Source organism: Arvicanthis niloticus, chromosome 6, assembly GCF_011762505.2.
Source record: "Arvicanthis niloticus isolate mArvNil1 chromosome 6, mArvNil1.pat.X, whole genome shotgun sequence".
NCBI classification, from domain to species: domain Eukaryota; kingdom Metazoa; phylum Chordata; class Mammalia; order Rodentia; family Muridae; genus Arvicanthis; species Arvicanthis niloticus.
In genome coordinates, this window is record NC_047663.1 from 36,024,481 (window position 1) to 36,042,624 (window position 18,144).

The window sequence follows — 18,144 nt, forward strand, 5'->3', positions numbered from 1 at the left end:
GGTTCCTCCAACTTGAAGTATCCAACAGGACTTCTTCATTGTCTCTGGCTGAATAGCACATTGTGTGCAGGGTACATTTCCCTGTCCATCTCTTGGCTGCATAGTACAGTGTGTGCTGAGTGCATTTCTCTGTCCATCTCTAAGTGGGCATGTCAGTTGCTCCTACCTGTGACATTGAGGACTACATACTTGCAAACATGGGCAAGTGGACACTTTTTTTTTTTTTTTTTTTTTTCGAGACAGGGTTTCTCTGTGTAGCCCTGGCTGTCCTGGAACTCACTCTGTAGACCAGGCTAGCCCTCTGCCTCCCAAGTGCTGGGATTAAAAGCGTGCACTACCACCGCCCAGCGACTCTTGTTTATCATATTTAAGAATGAGGTCACTGGATCCTATGTAAGCTCTAGAGCAACAGATGTCTATAAAGAACAATATTTTGAAGATTTCTTTTTCTTCTATGATTTTTACAGTGTCAGGCTTAGACTTAATTCAGAATACATTTTAAGTAAATTTTTTGTGAGTGGTTAAGAATAAAGATCTAGCCAGGCAGTGGTGGCACATGCCTTTAATCCCAGCACTTGGGAGGCAGAAGCAGGCAGATTTCTGAGTTCAAGGCCAGCCTGGTCTACAGAGTGAGTTCCAGGACAGCCAGGACTACACAGAAAAACCCTGTCTTGAAAATCCAAAAAAAAAAAAAAAAAAAAAAAAAAAAAAGAATAAAGATCTAGTGGTGGTGCACACCTTTAATCTCAGCACTAGGGAAGTAGAGGCAGGCATAGCTCTGTGAGTTCAAGTAATCTACAAAGGGAGTTTCAGGTCATCCAGGGCTACAGAGAAACCCTATCTCAAAAAACTAAATAAATAAATAAATAAACAAATAAATAAATAAATAAATCGATCCCATTTCATTTGTTTGCATGTCCTGCTTTCCCAGCATCTTTCTTTTTGGTTTGTGTTGAGGCTCCCTCAGCCCCAGCATAGCTGTAGCCATTTTGTTCCATGCCTGCCAGGTATTTCATATTGTTGCTATAATATGCCTGCCAATTAGGGACACAAAAAATAACTTGACTCAGAGCAGAGTCATGCTGACCACATACCCTGTTACGTTCTCTATGTTATGAGGTTTGTTAATCTTAAGACATTCTACAACTATAAGCTTTACATAGGACCCACCAAGTTAAGGGTCAACATGAACTGTTATGTCAAAAATAGCTTGAATCAAGGGCTGACCACCAGGCAACACTCCACCACCTGCATACGTGCTCATTGTGGGTTTTGTAGTTTTAGCCTCTATAAGCTGTCCCTGAGAAGTTTCCAGTGCAAGCTTTGAGCTCTTGTGCCTGAGGTATTGCATTGGTGATCAGTCTTTAGATTCAATAAACCATCCCTGCCTGACTGAGATCGGTGTTTGTGTGGTTTGTGGGATGACTCCTAGACCCCACAGTTTTTTGAGACAATACCTTGTTAGGGAGCCAAAGCTGCCTAAAAGTTTGTTATATAGCCCAGCCTGACCTAAACTTGAATTTGTCTTGCATGAACCTCCTCAGTGTTGTGATTATAGGTGTATACCATTGGGCCTTACCTGGAAATCTTTATTTTGGGTTTTTTTTTTTTTTTTTTTTTTTTTTTGCTTGCTTGCTTGCTTGCTTGCTTGCTTGCTTGCTTGCTTGAGATAGGATCTTGCTATGTAACTCAGACTGGTCTAGAATTTACTTTATATAATTTATGATGACCTGAAATTCTTGTCTCTCTACTTCTGTCCTTGGTATACCAGGCTTACAAGCATGTTTGTTACTTGCATCAGGAAAAGCTACAGTTTTGTCTGTTAGTTATGTATCCTGCTGTTGTGTGACACTATTCTAAGGAAGACATGAACAAACATCTCCTCACCCCAGATAGGGAACCTACAATAGACAAAAGTAAGGATACCACCAAAGTCCAATCTAGTGAGCCATTGAGTTTACTTAGGTTATTTACAAGGTTGGGAATTACCCAAAAACAACTGCATCACCAAAAGCCCACCCGTACATGGATGACCGCTGACAAAGGCTAGAAACCAGGAACTTACTGCTCAGTCCATAGGCAGCTCAACAGACTGGAGAATGCCTTTTCCAGGTGGCTAAGTTGGTCTGAACTTCTTCCAAGCAGATTGGGCAGCTTAGCTGGTCTCTTCCCCTTCCAGGCAGCTTGGCTGGTCTGAGAGAATTTTTCAATAGTTCTTACTGCTTATATACACTTAGAGAAGGAGGAAACTGGTATACCCAGTCAGTTTCAGGAACTTCCAGAAGCCTTTGAACTGTTTGCTTCTAGAATGGATAGAAATGTTTTACCTCCCTTTAAAACAGCAGTTCTCAACCTGTGGGGCACTTTGGAGGTCCAAAGACCCTTTTACAGGGATCGCATATCAGATAACCCTGCACATCAGATATTTATAATTTATAACAATAACAATGAGAATATTTTTATGGTTGAGGGTCACTACAACATGAGGAACTATATTTAAAGGGTCATAGCATTTGGAAGGTTGAGAACCACTGCTTTAGAACATGCTGTATATTAATGAGCTTCCCTCTAAGGCAGAAGGTTTTATTTCTGAGGAAAGTGCTGCACAACACTTGCCACTTTACTAAACATTTGCGTGTGTGTATGTGTGTACAGTGTATATGAAGGGGGATGGTGTGTTCCTGTATGAATGTGGGCACTCACATGACATTCATATGTGGAGGTTGGAGTACACCCTGAGATATCTGTCCTCACCTCTACTTTGTCTGAAGCAAAGTCTCTCACTGTGTATACCAGTTTAGCTGGACCAAGGACTCCAGGGGATTCTCCTATCTCTGCCTCCCATTATTCCTGTAAGAGTACTGGGATTGCTCTTCTGGCTTTCACCTGGGTTCTGAGAATTAAAACTCAGTTCCTCACTGTTGTATGGTAAGTGTATTTAACCCACTGAGCTGTCTCCCCAGCCCCAAAATTTACTTTCCTTTCACCAATGTTTATGTTAAAGTTAAAAATTACCCATTTAGCTGGGCGGTGGTGGCGCACGCCTTTAATCCCAGCACTTGGGAGGCAGAGGCAGGCGGATTTCTGAGTTCGAGGCCAGCCTGGGTCTACAGAGTGAGTTCCAGGACAGCCAGGACTACACAGAGAAACCCTGTCTCAAAAAAACAAAACAAAACAAAACAAAAAAAATTTAGCTGGGCAGTTGTGGGGCACACCTTTAATCTCAGCATTCAGGAAATAGAATAGAAATAGAAGCAGGAGGATCTCTGAGTTCGAGGCTAGCCTGCTCTACTGAGTGAGATCCAGGACAGTCAGGGATACACAGAGAAACCCTGTCTCAAGAAAGGGAAAAGAAACAAACAAGCAAACAACAAACAAATTCCCCTTTTATATTTGTATCTATCTACAAATTTTATAGTAATTATTTTTTATACTTTTATCTTTTAGATTCTGCCAAAATTAAGTGATTTGTGATGCTTGGATGTAGCTCAGTGATCACCTACTTGCCTAGCATAGATGGGTCCTGGGTTCAATCCTCAGCACTGGAAAAGAGGGAGGAGGTGTTATTACTGTACTTAGGTATTTGCTAACCATCTCTACATTTACCTTCACTGGCAAGCTGCACTTTCATGCACAACTGTGTTCCCTTTACCAGTTATAAAGATCTAGTCTGAATTCCCTCAGCCTTTGTTAATCTGGGAAAGTCTTTGTCTCACCTGCAGTTTGATGGACAGTTCTGTCAGATACTTTTCTTTCCAGCACTTTGATGTATCATCTCATTCCCTTGTAGCCTGTGAGCCTTCTCCTGGGAAGTCCAGACAGTCTTTGGAACTTTACTTGCTTTTTCTCATGTTACTTTTAAATTTTCTTTTGCTTTTTCCTTAGACAATTTGATTGTAAGTCTTTTATTTTATTTTATTTTATTTTATTTTATTGCTCCTTTTAAGACAGAGCCTTACCCTGTGTACCAAGCTGACCTAGAACTCAGTGTGTACTCCAGGTGGCCCTGGACTTGTGACAGTTTGTCTACCTTGGCTTTCCAAGCACAAGCATTACAAAGCACAAAGCCATTTTGCATCACTAAACGTTTTGTTTTTGTTGTTTTGAGACAGGCTCTTTCTCTACAGTCCTAGCCAGCCCAGAACTTACTATGTAGACCAGGCTGGCCTCAAATTCAGAGATCTATTTATCTCTACATCCAGAATGCTCTCATTAAAGGCATGTGCATGTATTTTATTTTGTTTTGTTTTGCTTTGTTTTTAGGGCTTCAAGCATCTTAGACTGACTTTAAACTTGTAGCCAAGGTTAGACTCATTCCTGATCTTTTCACCTTTTTATAAATGAACTTTCTAACTGTTACACCTTTTCCAGGAGTCCCAAAATACACACTCTGGTTTGCTTAGTGGTTATCCCTAACTCCCTTAGGCTTGCTTCATTTTTTTCTTTCATTTTTGCTCCTTTATGTAATTTCAGGTGATCTTAGAGTTGCTAAGGTTTATCTTCTGCCTGATCAAATCCGAGAGTGAGCCCTCTAGTGAGTGAACATTTCTGCTCCAGAATTTGGTTCTTTTTTTGTTTTGCTTTTTTCACTCTTTCTCTGTGATGATTAATTCTCATATGCACTCTCTTACTCCCTCTCCCCTCTCTCCTGCTCTAATCCTTTTCATGGTTAGCTTATTCCTGTGATGGAGCTATGTTCCATGTGTCTTTGTAATGTTGTATTGGTCTCTACACATTTGGTAAAATATCAGTCACCTCTCAGACCTTCACTCATCAGCCCTGCTAGGCATCTGGTAGCTTTTGGATCTTTTATTTGGATCTACTTTCTCTGGACATGCCTGTGTGGATACCTAATCAGATGACTAGTTTCTTTCTTTGCCCTTTTCATCTCCCCAGATATCAGAACTCTTGTACATGCTTGTCTGCCTCTTGTGTTGTGAGGCCTCTTAAGCAGCACCGTGCTCCTCAGACAACTCCTTTGTTCTCAGTGGCCTCTGTATTATATAAGGCTGTGCTCCCTAATGACTAAAACAATCTAGTCCTAGGCAGTTCTTTGAAAAGCCAACATCCCTGATACACTAGTCTTTTTCCTGAGGTACTGCTGGGCTGTAGCAGCCTGTCTCCTGTACACTTTCTGGAACAACAGTCTGCTGCCAGCTCTTTTGTTCTTAGTTGTCTCCATGCATGAGACAACAGGCAAATGTCTGCCTGTTCATGTCAGCATTTCAAGACAGACAGAACAGAGGCAAACACCTCAGACTGTTGGGGCTAGTCCAGTCTTATTTCCAGGGACGTCACTCCATGGCTCTGTGCCAAGATTGGGACTATGGTGAGAAGGTTCCACACATTTGCCTGCCTGTGTTGATGCAGCTGGTTTTGTGCTAGCCTAGGTTCCAGAACTTTTTAACTCGTTTCTGGATTTCTCATAAAGGGATTTAGTCCATGAATTATTGAATCCATGTTTCTATAGGAGGTACGTAGGATCTGGGGTTTCCTGTTCTGCCATCATAAATCTTTTGTATTTTATAGCTTCTATTTTTATTACTTGCATACATGAGTGTGTGCGTGTGTATGTGTGTACATGGGGATACAAATGTGTGTGTGCATGTGTGTGGATGTCAGCCTCAGCTGTGGTTACTCAGAAGCCATCAGCTTGTTTTTTGAAATAAGATTTCACTGGCCTGGGCATGCTCATTTGGCTAGACTAGCCAGCCAGCGAGTCCCAGGGATCTGTCTGTTTCTACTTCCTCGGCACTGCAATTACAAGTGTGTGCCATCACTTTCAGCTTTGTTATGAGTTTTGAGGACCACATTCAGGTCTCCACATTTGTCAAGAAGCACTCTATTGACTGAGCCATCTCTCCAGACTTCTATAGCTTCATTTTTAAAGATTAATAGTTGGAATGAACATTTGAATCATGAGATCAAACATGAACAATTCTTACTAACTGGAAAACTAATCGTTGAAATCTCATGTTTGGAAAAATTCTTTATGAATGAGAATTTTTATAGTCATCAACTATTAAACAAATTATTATTTTTCAGTTTTATAGAATGTGATATATAATTTAATAATGTAGCAATGTTTTATTTACCATTGTCAAAGAAAAGATTCTTCCTCAGAAATGAATTTTTCAAAAAATACTAAACTTTTTTGCTTATGTAAGTACATCTCTTTTGGCTGCTTGATTGATTTATTTCCAAGTTTTCTATTATATTTATTTCTTGTTTCTTTAAATATGTTTCTATTCTTCTGAAGTTTACTTAAAGGGATAGGGAGATAGCTCAGTTGGTAAGTGCTTGTAACGCATCTTTAGCACCAGAGTTTAGTCTCCAGCACCCACATCAAAGCCTGATGCAGGGGAGCACTTCTAACTCCCATGCTGCAGGGAAGGAGGCAAGCAGATTGTTGCAGCCTCTAGCACTTGCTGGCCAGGCAATGTGACCAAACCAGCAAGCTTCTGATTCAGGGAGACACCTTGTCTCAAAACATAAAATAGAGAACACTCTCCAGTGTCCACACATATAGGCTTACATGAAGTTGTGCACACACATATACCATACATATACACACAAAATTAAGTTCATGTTAATCAGAGCAAGTAGTTCCTAAAAGGAGATACAATGCCAATGGGCAGGTAAGTGGGTGGTTATTTAACAGATATTACATGCCTATGGTTTTCATCCAGCAGTGACAGTCTATTCAGTCAGTACCAGAAATATACTTGCTGTCAAGGAGCTGTGTTGCTTTTAGAGTTTTCCCCCTACTTTTTTGTGTCTTAAACAAAGCAGCACCTCAGACTAAGCCTAAGAACAAGAACACAAGTACTGGTGTTTAGTCAGTAGGTGGAGCTCAGACCCTGCAAGTTTTCAGAGACCAGCAAAGACATCTTGTGCTGAAAAGATTTTCTCTGATTATAAAAAAGTCAAAATGAGGAAACTATAGTACTATAATTTTCCAGTTTCAGAGAATTTCACATTTTTATTTTATATATTTTTTTCAAAATAAAGTTAGTGTGAGTGCTTTTTTAAAAAATACTCACATTTTTATTTCATAGCTCAGTTTTGTTAATGTTTTAGAATCAAGTATTTCCCAATTTCTAGGTTATTTTAATTTCTTTTTTAGATATTTATAAATTATAAAATAATTTTCATACTTTGGTAATATTAACTTTAAATTACTTTAATGACAATTTTTGTTTAAATTCTGTTTTCATAAATAGGTAACTTGGAAAAATTCTATTTTAAGAATGCCAAAGAAATATACTTGAGGACTAAAGAGATATCCCAGTGGTTAAGAGCATTGGTTGCTCTTCCAGAGGTCCTTGAGTTCAATTCCCAGCAACCACATGGTGGCTCAGAACCATCTAGAATGGAATCTGATGTCCTGTTCTGTCATTCAGACATACAGGAAGATAGAGCACTCTTATACATAAATAAATCTCTTTTTAAAAGAAAGAACTATACTTGAGGTCACAATATAATAATTTAGGTTACATGCAGCCTTGTTTTATCTTCTTGAAGTTTATGATGCCATGGTGTCTTTTTAAGCAATTTGCTGCAGGGCCAGGAAAATTATCCACGGCTCAGTGGATAAAATGCTTGCTGTTCAAGCCTGCAGACCTGAGTGCAGATTCTCAGCACACATGTAAAAGCCGGGTTCAGTTGCATTCATTTGTGATACAGTGCGGGGAAGGGAACAACCAGATCTTGGGGACTTGCTTGGCCAACCAGTGTAGCCAAAACTGTGAGCTCTAAGTTCAGTGAGGAGAGACCTTGTCTCAAAAAATAAGGTGGACAACAGGAAAACACCCAACATCAGCCTCGGACCTTCATGAGCACACTAGCACGTTCATACGTGTATATCACATGTGAATAGACAGACAGATGGATTTTAGAAGCCTAATTGTTTAAAAAAAAGACAGTGTCCCTTTTTTTTGCAGCATTATCCAGGAAACATTTATTTTATGATAATCCAGGTATTTTTAAATCGAAATATTTTTTATTTTGATGTAAAATGAACCATACTACAAAACACCTTAAGCTTTTAATATGATTCACTTTATACAGTTTCATATATCCTTATAACATGTCCCTGATCAAACCATATCTCTTTCATTCACTATTGTGTAAATAAATAACAATGTGCATAGACATGATTTTCTCAGGACAGAGTTACTTCTTCACTTCCAGAGAAGTTTAAGGGGCGAGTAGAAGAAAGGACACACACACACACACACACACACACACACACACACACACCTTTGAGACTGGAATCTGGAATTCATTTTTGGAAAAGGAACCAAATTTTGATAGATGGCATGGAAAATTGTGTTATTTATAACTTCTTATCCTGCATGGTATTGATAGGCAGGTTTTGAGGGTTTTGAATTTTTATTTTATTCATTATTACTGTATAAGAGCATATATGGTGTAGTGTTAGTGAGGATACCATGCTATATCTGTAGATGCCAGGGGACAACTTGGTAGAGTCGGTTCTCTTCCACCTTTACATGGGCCCCAGGGGTTGGACTCGGGTCACCAGGCTTGCACAGCACTTACATCACACCATGGAGTCATAGTGCTGGCCCAATTCTGATGAAACTGAATTTGTCATGTTCCTCAGCTATTCTCACCTGAGCAATACAGACATTTCCCAACTTACAGTGATTCAACTTGGCAGTACTGTGAAAGCAGCACACATTCAGAAGAACATGCACTTGAGAGCGGTTTGCCCATTTCCCAGCTAGTAATCAGTGTGTCCTGAGATGACCAGCAGTGAGCTGCAGGTCCCCGTGTGTCCCTTGATCACAGCAGCAAACAGCTGGTGCTCTGTAGTGCACTGTGTGGTGAAGCTCTGACTGCATGGCTGAGGTACACTGCCTGTGTTTTCAACTTTTAGTATTTTGAAACTGATGATTTATTTTTCAGGCCATAGTCCCTTTGTAACTCATGTAGATAAAAAATATTATATTAAAAGATTGAAAACTATTCCATATGTTGAAATGTAAATTAGGTTGTTTCACTAGAAAAAGTAAAGTTAATCTTTGATACATGAATATTTTGGTAACTGAGTAAGCAGTTTCTCCCTTGGATCCGCTGTTTCAGGACTTTCTAAATGGGTGAGGCAGCAGGTTCAGCACCACTCAACCTTTGCAAGTGCCTTGGAGTCCCTGACTGAGTTCTCTAGAAGACACCAGAAAGTTACTAATAGATCCAAAAAGGACGAAAAATGTATAAGAGACAATGAGCCTACTCTGGAAGTGGCCTGTTTGGAGGATAGCACTATTCCAAGTGTGTCAGAAGCAAGTCATCAGTCACCAGAAAACTCTACAGAAGAAACAAAAGTGTGTGTCCAGGAGCTGCAGTATCCTCAGATGGCTGCTAAAAACCCCTCAGTACCAAGTCATGGCGTTTCCAGGAGGAAGAAAAGTATGTTGAATTCTGCCCATTTACAGTAGACAGAAAAAATTTTCATTTTGTAACAGTGAAATAATGATTTAGGTGTACATTAATTTCCTGAAATATATTGGTTTATAACATGAAGTATTTACAAAATAATACTAGGTATGTTTGAATGAGAACAGACTTTTGTTAGGATACCAAAGTGTATTTTGTGGTTTCCATTGGCTTTGCCACTTATCTAAGGAGATTGTGAATGCCACTTAACACTTTAAGTTGTAATAGAATAACCCACCTACTTGTCCCTCTGAGCTGGACTGTAAAACTCAAAATAATTAATAAATATCATAGCATTGTAAAATACTCTAAAAATGCTAGATGTTATTTTAAAGGCTTTATAAAAATTGAGCTAAGCTGGTATCATGGCACATACCTGTGATCCCAGTGATCTCATCTGCTGGAGGCTGAGGTAAGAGAACCAGGGATTCCAGGCAAGGACTGGAGACACAGCTTGGCAGGTAAAGATGCTTGTGTAGAATCCCTAAAGTCTAGGAAGAATAAATCTGCTCCTGCAAGCTGAACTTTAGATAGTAGTAGCAGGAATACAAAAGTATTCAACTTTAAAAAGAAAGAATTCAAGGTCAGCCAGCTTTAGCTGCAGCAAGCCTCCATAACTGAAAGGTCCCATTTATGATTGCCCTATGTCTGAACCTGAGATGTGAGTCATTTGTTCTAAATGATAAAAAGTAATGTTATAAAGTATTAGAAAGCATGGTCTGCATCAGGGATTGGTGAACCCTGGCCCGTCCTGTTGGCTTCTGTTATGTTTGAAGTTTAATGCAACTATTCATTTGCTTTTACATAATAAAAAAAAAAAACAACAACAAAGTTAAGTAATTATATTTTAATTCCAGAATAACCTACTTCAATAGTTGAAGCAGACATAATATGGACCACAAAACCTAAAATATTTGTTATCTGTCCTATAACAGGGGAAAAAAAGCAAAAACTGACAGATTCTGGTGACTGGATATAATTTTAATTTGTATATTAGTGTAGCTTAACATACTATTCAAATATTCTGTGCCATGTGCCTTTAAATAAGTATCAAAATGACTTCAAGGCTGTTACAGTAGTAGCCAGGAAACCTCGGGTCCACTGCTGGTCTTACATGCTCACCAGCTCTATAATTTGACAAATAGCACACAGTTTACAAGTATCATTGTCCTTATTTTTTAACTAAGAAGTTTAGTCTTGGGCAGGTTTTCCTGGTCACTAACTAGTGGATTTTTGAGGCAGATTTCTCCTTTTTCCTTTCCCTCCTTCAGTGCTGGGGTCTGGCATGTGCTAAGGCATTGCTCTACACTGAAGGGCTTTCCCAGGCAGGGGGCCTGTTATCTTCCTTTCCTTTTTACCCTTCCTCTTGTTGTGCAGTGTTGTGGTCTCCATTGTGTTTATATGATCATAATATAATATAATAATATATTAATATAATTAATATATAATACAATAATAATATAATGCAAAGAGCATTATAACTCAGGACAGGAAACCCACTGTTCTCTTCAGGGTTAACATTCTCTCCTTTAAATTCTAAGATGAAAGTGGTGGTAGGTACTGAACTACTGTTATTAAAAAAAAAATTTCTAATAAAAAATACTTTGGGTCTGGCAGTGGTGGTACATGCCTTTAATTCCAGCACTTAGGAGGCAGGGACCTCTATGATCTCTATGAGTTCAAGGCCAGCCTTGTCTACAGACGGAGTTCCAAGATGGCCAGGGCTACATAGTGAGTCTCTCCCAAACAAAAAATAAAATAAAATAAATACTTTAAAATAACAGTGAATGTTACCTAGCAGCACAGAGTTGACAGTATAAATTTTTGTATTCTCAGGTGATCCAGGACTAAGAGAAGAGTCTGTTCAGACAATAAAAACAGAAAAAAAAGAGATTTCCCGATCTTCAAGCCCAATTTTTGGAAAGCAAACAGAGCCAGTCAACTGGCCTATCTTTAATTCTTTGAGACGACATTTCACTAGTAAAGTAAAAAATTGCACACCTGGGCTTAAGTCATCAAAGAACCATGCCTCTGGTTCTTCCACCTTCAATAAAACTGCTTTGCCACTCACAAGTAAATGTGTGTCTTCAAATGAAACAGCAAACACATCATTGGCACCTTGCCCTCAGTCAGAAGTCATCATTTCATCAGTGAAGGTTGACACTACTCCTGCTGAGAACCATTCCAAACAGATGTTCTTCTCTGGGAAAGACCCACACCCAGATACTGAATTGTCTCTGGATACTGAAGAAACCAACTGCTCCAGCTCAAGTAAAGCTGATGAAACAGAAGTGGATGGCGACTCTGTGTGTTTCTCACCTGAACTTTTTGATCCTGTCGATACGGACGAAGAAAACACTGAGCTAGTTGAAACTAATGGATCCCGTAATAATTCAGATTGTTCTTCAGCTGAAGAGCCTTTTGAAACTGGATTTGGGCAGAAGTGAAAGTCGAAGGTTGCATGGACACATAGTTGAATGGAGTCACACCAGTGGAAGAGAGCAGAGCTGACAACTTGTATACGTGAATCAGAGCTGGGGAAACTCATGAATAGACATGAGGGCCTGTAAGCCATAGGGGAGGGCTCCTGGTGTTAGGTGATGCTGGCAGGCTTTTGTTAAGCCCTGTTGTGTAAATAATAATTTGTGCACTGGGCAAATATTATAATTTTAATTCATTATCAGATTCTAAGTATGTTATTTTAGAAATACAAGTTTTATTCTAGAGTTTTAAGTAATCTATACAAAGTACTTTTCTCTAATATTTAGTTTCCTGAGATACTTCCAGCCTCACACAATTACTCATATTTTGAAGTTCACTTAGTGCGTTTTCATACTGATAGACAAAGATTAATCTCAGTTAAATCAAGCCACGCTTTAGCCATATGTCACTGTATTTTAATTCACAGACTTATGTTTTTTAAAAAATCATAGTTTGTCTCCAAAAATGTGCTGTTTCATTAGCCTTCCTTAGATCAGGCATAGAGCACACAGCTCTGTCCCAGCACACGGAAGACAGGTTGACAGCCAGCCAGGGCTTCAGAATGAAACCCTGTCTTAAAGTCAAAAGAAAAAAAATGTTTAAAACTAGTTTATATTAGAAAATTTAAAGGAAAGAACATGCATATTTAACTGAAATTGGTTTTTTTTTGTTTGCTAAGACTAAAATACCAGAAACAAAATTATATGCAGTTATAGAATATCATTTGGTGGAACCTGGAATAGGTTCAGTGGTTAAGAGCATGGTCTGCTCTTCCAGAGGTCCTGAGTTCAATTCCTAGCAACCACATGGTGGCTCACAACCATCTATAATGAGATCTGATGCCCTCTTCTGGTGTGTCTGATTCTCTTTCCTCCAAATTGTTCTGTTCTCTCCTGTCTGCCTCTCGCCTTTTATATGCCTCTTCTAAGCCACGCCTCTAAGTCACACCTTTAATCATGCCCTTAGGTCTTGTCTCTAAATCTGAACTCTAAGTCACACCCTTAGTCACACACCTTTAAGTCTCACACACCCAAGAGAAAATCCTGGGTATCTAAAGCAAGATGTTATCAGAGTGTGCTCAGCTGTTGTAGGCTAATGCAGTCAAGTCTCTGGTAAGGGTATATGGCTCAAGATGGCTACAAGGATGATAGCCACCTTCTGTCAGCTCCCCACAATTTGGAATATTTCAAATATCACTTCTAATTATTTCACTTTACTGTTCTCATAGAAAGTGATGTGCCTCAACCTCTGGCCTCCATACATAAATAAATAAATGATCCACAGATCCTCACAGTACCAAAGACATACTATACTGGCTGGTTTTGTGCATCAACTTGACACAAGCTGGAGTTATCACAAAAAGGAGCCTCCCTTGAGGAAATGCCTCCATGAGATCCAGCTGTAAGGCATTTTCTCAATTAGTGATCAAAGGTGGGAGGGCCCATTGTGGGTGGTGCCATCCCTGGGCTGGAAGTCTTGGGTTCTATAAGCAACTGAGCAAGGCAGAGGAAACAAGCCAGTAAGTAACTAACATCCCTCCATGGCCTCTGCATCATCTCCTGCTTCCTGACCTGCTTGAGTTCCAGTCCTAATTTCCCTTGGTGATGAACAGCAGTGTGGAAGTATAAGCTGAATAACCCTTTCCTCCCCAAATTGCTTCTTGGTCATGATGTTTTGTGCAGGAATAGAAATCCTGACTAAGATACATACATTCTAGTATAAAGTTTTAATTCTATAACTATTAAGACAGAAAACTTGCCGGGCAGTGGTGGCACATGTCTTTAATCCCAGCACTCGGAGCAGAGGCAGGTAGATCTCTATGAGTTCCAGGCCATTCTACATAGTAAGTTCTAAGACAGCCAGGGCTATACAGAGAAACTTTGTCTTGAAAAACTAAAAAAGAAAAGAACATTTGTTATGTACATTTAATAAATAAGTAAATGTTACAAATACATATACACACATATAAAATAGATCCTAAAATAATGCTCCCTTAAAGAACAAGAATCTACTGTGAATTTTGAGTGTGTATTTTAGAGAGTGAAACTATGTGTGATCAAAAATGTTTATAAAAGATGGTCATCTCTGACATTCCAAAACTACAGATTCACACACACACACACACCCAAAGAATGGACATTTAGACTTTTTATGGTGATTGAATTGAGAAAGTGTGGTATGTGTGTAAATGTAACTTTTATTCTCCTAATATAATTGTCCTGTCAGAGTCTTACAGCCTCTGACTGCTAACCTAGGCCTAGTCCTGGAAGCTTCTAGCCTCCATACAATCTTATCTAGAACTAGAATGTTTTCAGCCTCTGACACTTACTGCCAAATAAGCTCACCCCTGCCTAACTCTGAGCTCTGGCTGGGTGATTCAACTCGCCTTTCTGGCTCAAACTCTTCTCCAAGCTGACTGATTTAATCAGGCTTCTCTCTCAGTCTCTCCTGGATCGCTCTGCTTGGCCTCATATTAACTTTGGCGATATGTTCTAATCTTCTGGCTCCTCATTTTCTAGCTTGTTCTGTCTTCACCTGTGTCTAGCTTGTTCTCTCTTCAACCTGTCTCTGTAAAACTGCCTGGCTGCTTCCTCTCTGCACTGCTCTGGTAAGTAGTTTTCCTTTCTTCTTCATGAGAGTTCTGCATATCTTATTCTGTCAAAATTTTCTCTGGTTCATAACTTTGTCTGCCACTCAATTAGACATCATTTTCAAACTTAGGTGCTTCCTTCTACAAAATAACTTTCATTATTTGGCACTAAAGGTGTGTCCTAAGGGCATGTCTGAATTCCAGCCAGAGGAATTAATGTGTACTAAGGACTGAGCCACACCACAACTAAAAATAGGGCTTTTCAATAAATAACACAATCTCAGGGTTCAAATGTGATTAAATGTCCTACAACATGTGTGTATGTGTATCTGGAGATCAAGCCCAAGGCTTTGTATGCTAAGCAGGGGTTCTAGCTTTAAGCTGTCTCCAGACTGAACTGAAATTTTATCAGCTGTTCAACTACTCTTTGTGGTGTATTATCAAGTCAAAATTATAATTATCAAGTCCCAGTAATTATATTTCTATGTTCATTTGAGTAAGTGAATTATTATGTATGCACATGTTTGCTTTCATTTTAATAGCATTTAGATTTGATACATGAAATTTGAATTAACGGCTTACCAAGTAAGGAGTGTTTCTGTGGATTTAGAAGGTGATTTCTACATTGTTTTTAAAATAGAGAAACCATTTTTCCTGTTAAGAATCTTAAGTCTTAGATAGGGGTAGTAGTCTGGTCCTGGAAGAAATTCATTGTAGAAGACAAAAACACAGCCTCTGTCCCTGTTTCTGCCTCTGACTTGCTATTTAAATTGCAGTACCATGCCTTTCATGGAATTTGTTTCATTTATAAAATGCAGACTTTAATACTATAAAGGCTTGCAAATCTCTTTAGGCAATTTAAGAAAATCTGTTGGTATTTTTTTTCTGAGTCAATTTTTGTTCCAGAATACTTAGAACAAAGTGAATCATTACGTGGAAAAGGTCAGATGACTTACCTACATTCTGGGAACATAAGTATGTGCAGTAACTTAGGAAGATGAATATTTGTTTTAACTGATACAGTTTAAACATTTTTTTATGTCTTTGGAGTTTGCCCCCCACCTTTTATTGTTTGGTTGGGTGCTTTGGCTTTGGTTTTGAGACAGGGTTTCATATATTCCACTCTGGCCTTGAATTCCTAGTCCTCCCGTGTTCACCTCCCATTTTGCTATATTACACCCAGCTTGAAATTGCCTTTAGAAAAATCATTAAACCACATGACAATATCAAGCAAGTCATTTAACAATCAGGCACCCAACTTAATCACAAATACCATTAGTCTTACTTTGGGTTTTATTGCTGGAAGTAACATCATGACCTCAACGACTCCCATAAAGGACAACATTTAATTGGGGCTGGCTTACAGATTCAGAGGGTTTACTACCTTATCATCATGGTGGGAAGCATGGCACCATTCAGGCAGTTAGATCCACAGGCAACAGAAGGAGACTGTACCACACTGGCATAGCTTAAGCATAGGAGACCCCAAAGCCCACCCCCATTTCCTCCAACAAGACCACCTCCTAATAGTGCCACTCTATAGCTAGCATTCAAACATGTGAGTCTATGGGGCCATTCCTAGTCAATCTACCATACCATCTTTTTCCCTACATTTTTTTTCAAAAGCTAATACTCTGCATATTATTAGATAGTTCACAGAGATGTCCCACAAGTTCTCAGTATGTAAAAAATGTTTAAACTTTTCAATACAATAGATGAAACAGTCTCCTCAGATCAACATTCTGAACAGTGATCATCCAAAAAAAAAAAAAAAAAAAAAAAAAAAAAAAAAAAAAAACTATGGGCCTTTTGAGAGTAGGAGATAGTTGAAATTTAGGAAGTCCCTTAAAGGAGCAGGAAAGATGGCTCAACAGTTAAGATCACTGACTGCTCTTCCAGAGGACCTGGGTTCAATTCCCACCACTTACATGGCTGTTCATAACTGTTTGTAACTCCTGTTCCAGGAATTCTGACGTGCTGTCACAGACATGCATGCAACCAAAACACCGATGTAAGTAAATGAAACAAAACAAGAAAGTCATGTCGAAGTGTACCTAGCACCTGGTAAGTCACAGTCATTAGTGAGGTCACCTATGCCTCTGCAGTGCACCCTGGCTTCTACGATGCCTTCCCTAACTATGGACAGATCAACCGACAATACAGTTCTGTTAGAGACCAAAGGGAAAAGACTTTGGCTGGTTTATTTTCCAAACTTGAAATGTGTAGTAGAAATTATCACATAGTTTGTCTTAAATGTTTAATACATATGAAGTGGTTATTTAGCATTGCATTTATCCAAAGATTGAAATTTATACAGCACATAGCCTTGCACCATGAACAACTAGTTGGAGAATGGCCTTAGTTCTTGAAAGGTAAAACTTAAAGAGTGTATTTATGACTCAGTAGCTGAAGAGCCACTTAGAGCTTTCTCAAACTGTGTAGACCTCTTACCTATATTTCTACTGTTCATTTTATTATTATATGGTTTTGAAATTGAGTTCTGTTTCTGTGTTTACATAAAGCTTTATTTCTCTTCTTTTGATCTTTATATTCAATACATTAATTAATTAAAAGGAACCATTCCCACATTTTTCTAAAATAGGGCTTTGCCATGTTTTCTGCTTATAATAAAGCACATTCAAAGGATTTAATCTTTTATGATTCCTTATAAATGTCTCTGTGTAAAGTGCTTGCTGTAACATCAGTTGAAGACCTGGCTGTTGTAGCGATCAGAAGCTAATGGTGTGATTTTTATATTGGATTGCCACACAATTCTCTTTCATCTTGGCTTTCTCAGTGAGCTACAAAGAAATTTGTTTTTTATGAATTTTAGTAGTGTTGGGTATCTGCTTTGGGAAAGGTACTGATATGTTTTGCAAAGAAGTACTTATAATGAAATATTAGGGCCATATAAGACAGTGAATGCTTAAGGAAGCTAAAGCCTTCTTTTGAAATATCCATACTATGAAACAACATCAAAGAAAGGGTATTTAGAACAAAAGTAACTAATGCTATGACCCACTAGACCTAAATGATTTAATTTTATTGTTTTTTATTTTTTATTTATCTATATTTTTGTGGTTTTTCAAGATAGGGTTTCTCTGTGTAATAGCCCTGGTTGTTCTGGACTTGCTTTGTAGACCAGGCTGGCCACAAATTCACAGAGTTCTGTCTGCCTCTGCCTCTCATGGGATTAAAGACATGTGCCACCCTGCCTGGCTTGCCATGTCTTTTTTTTTTTTTTTTTTTAAAGAGTCATTTAGCAAGGTTTCATTTGATGGGACTATTAGTAGCCTGGCTTGCTGTGTCTCACTTTGGATCTTTGTTATAATTGTTTCGGCCCGAGCTGCCCCACGTTGGATGCCAAAAATGTTGCAGCCCGCTATGACAATAATGTCAATGGGATTTGAGATATTGGATCATCTTATTGGTAAGTCCACCTTTTAGTAACTCAGTGCTCTTGGAGTAAATCCAAATAACCCATCTTAAAACAAATTCCACTCTAATAAACAAGTTTCATTACATTAGAAAGAAAAAATTTACATAAAATTTGCTTTTTCCAGATATGAATAATTGAAAATCTAACAGATATACTGACTAAAGGAATATTTTTA

At 38.7% G+C, this 18,144-nt stretch overlaps 1 protein-coding gene across 1 annotated transcript in view; it reads left to right on the forward strand.

Moving 5' to 3' along the window:
- The window catches only part of Brip1 (BRCA1 interacting DNA helicase 1), a 128,558-nt gene extending 110,869 nt beyond the window's left edge, over positions 1-17,689 (forward strand). The window contains exons 19-20 of the mRNA XM_034507581.2: positions 9,109-9,432; positions 11,296-17,689. Coding sequence (XP_034363472.1) covers positions 9,109-9,432; positions 11,296-11,906 — 935 coding nt within the window. The 3' untranslated portion in view covers positions 11,907-17,689. The remainder of the gene's footprint in view (positions 1-9,108; positions 9,433-11,295) is intronic.
- The last annotated feature ends 455 nt before the right edge of the window (positions 17,690-18,144 follow it).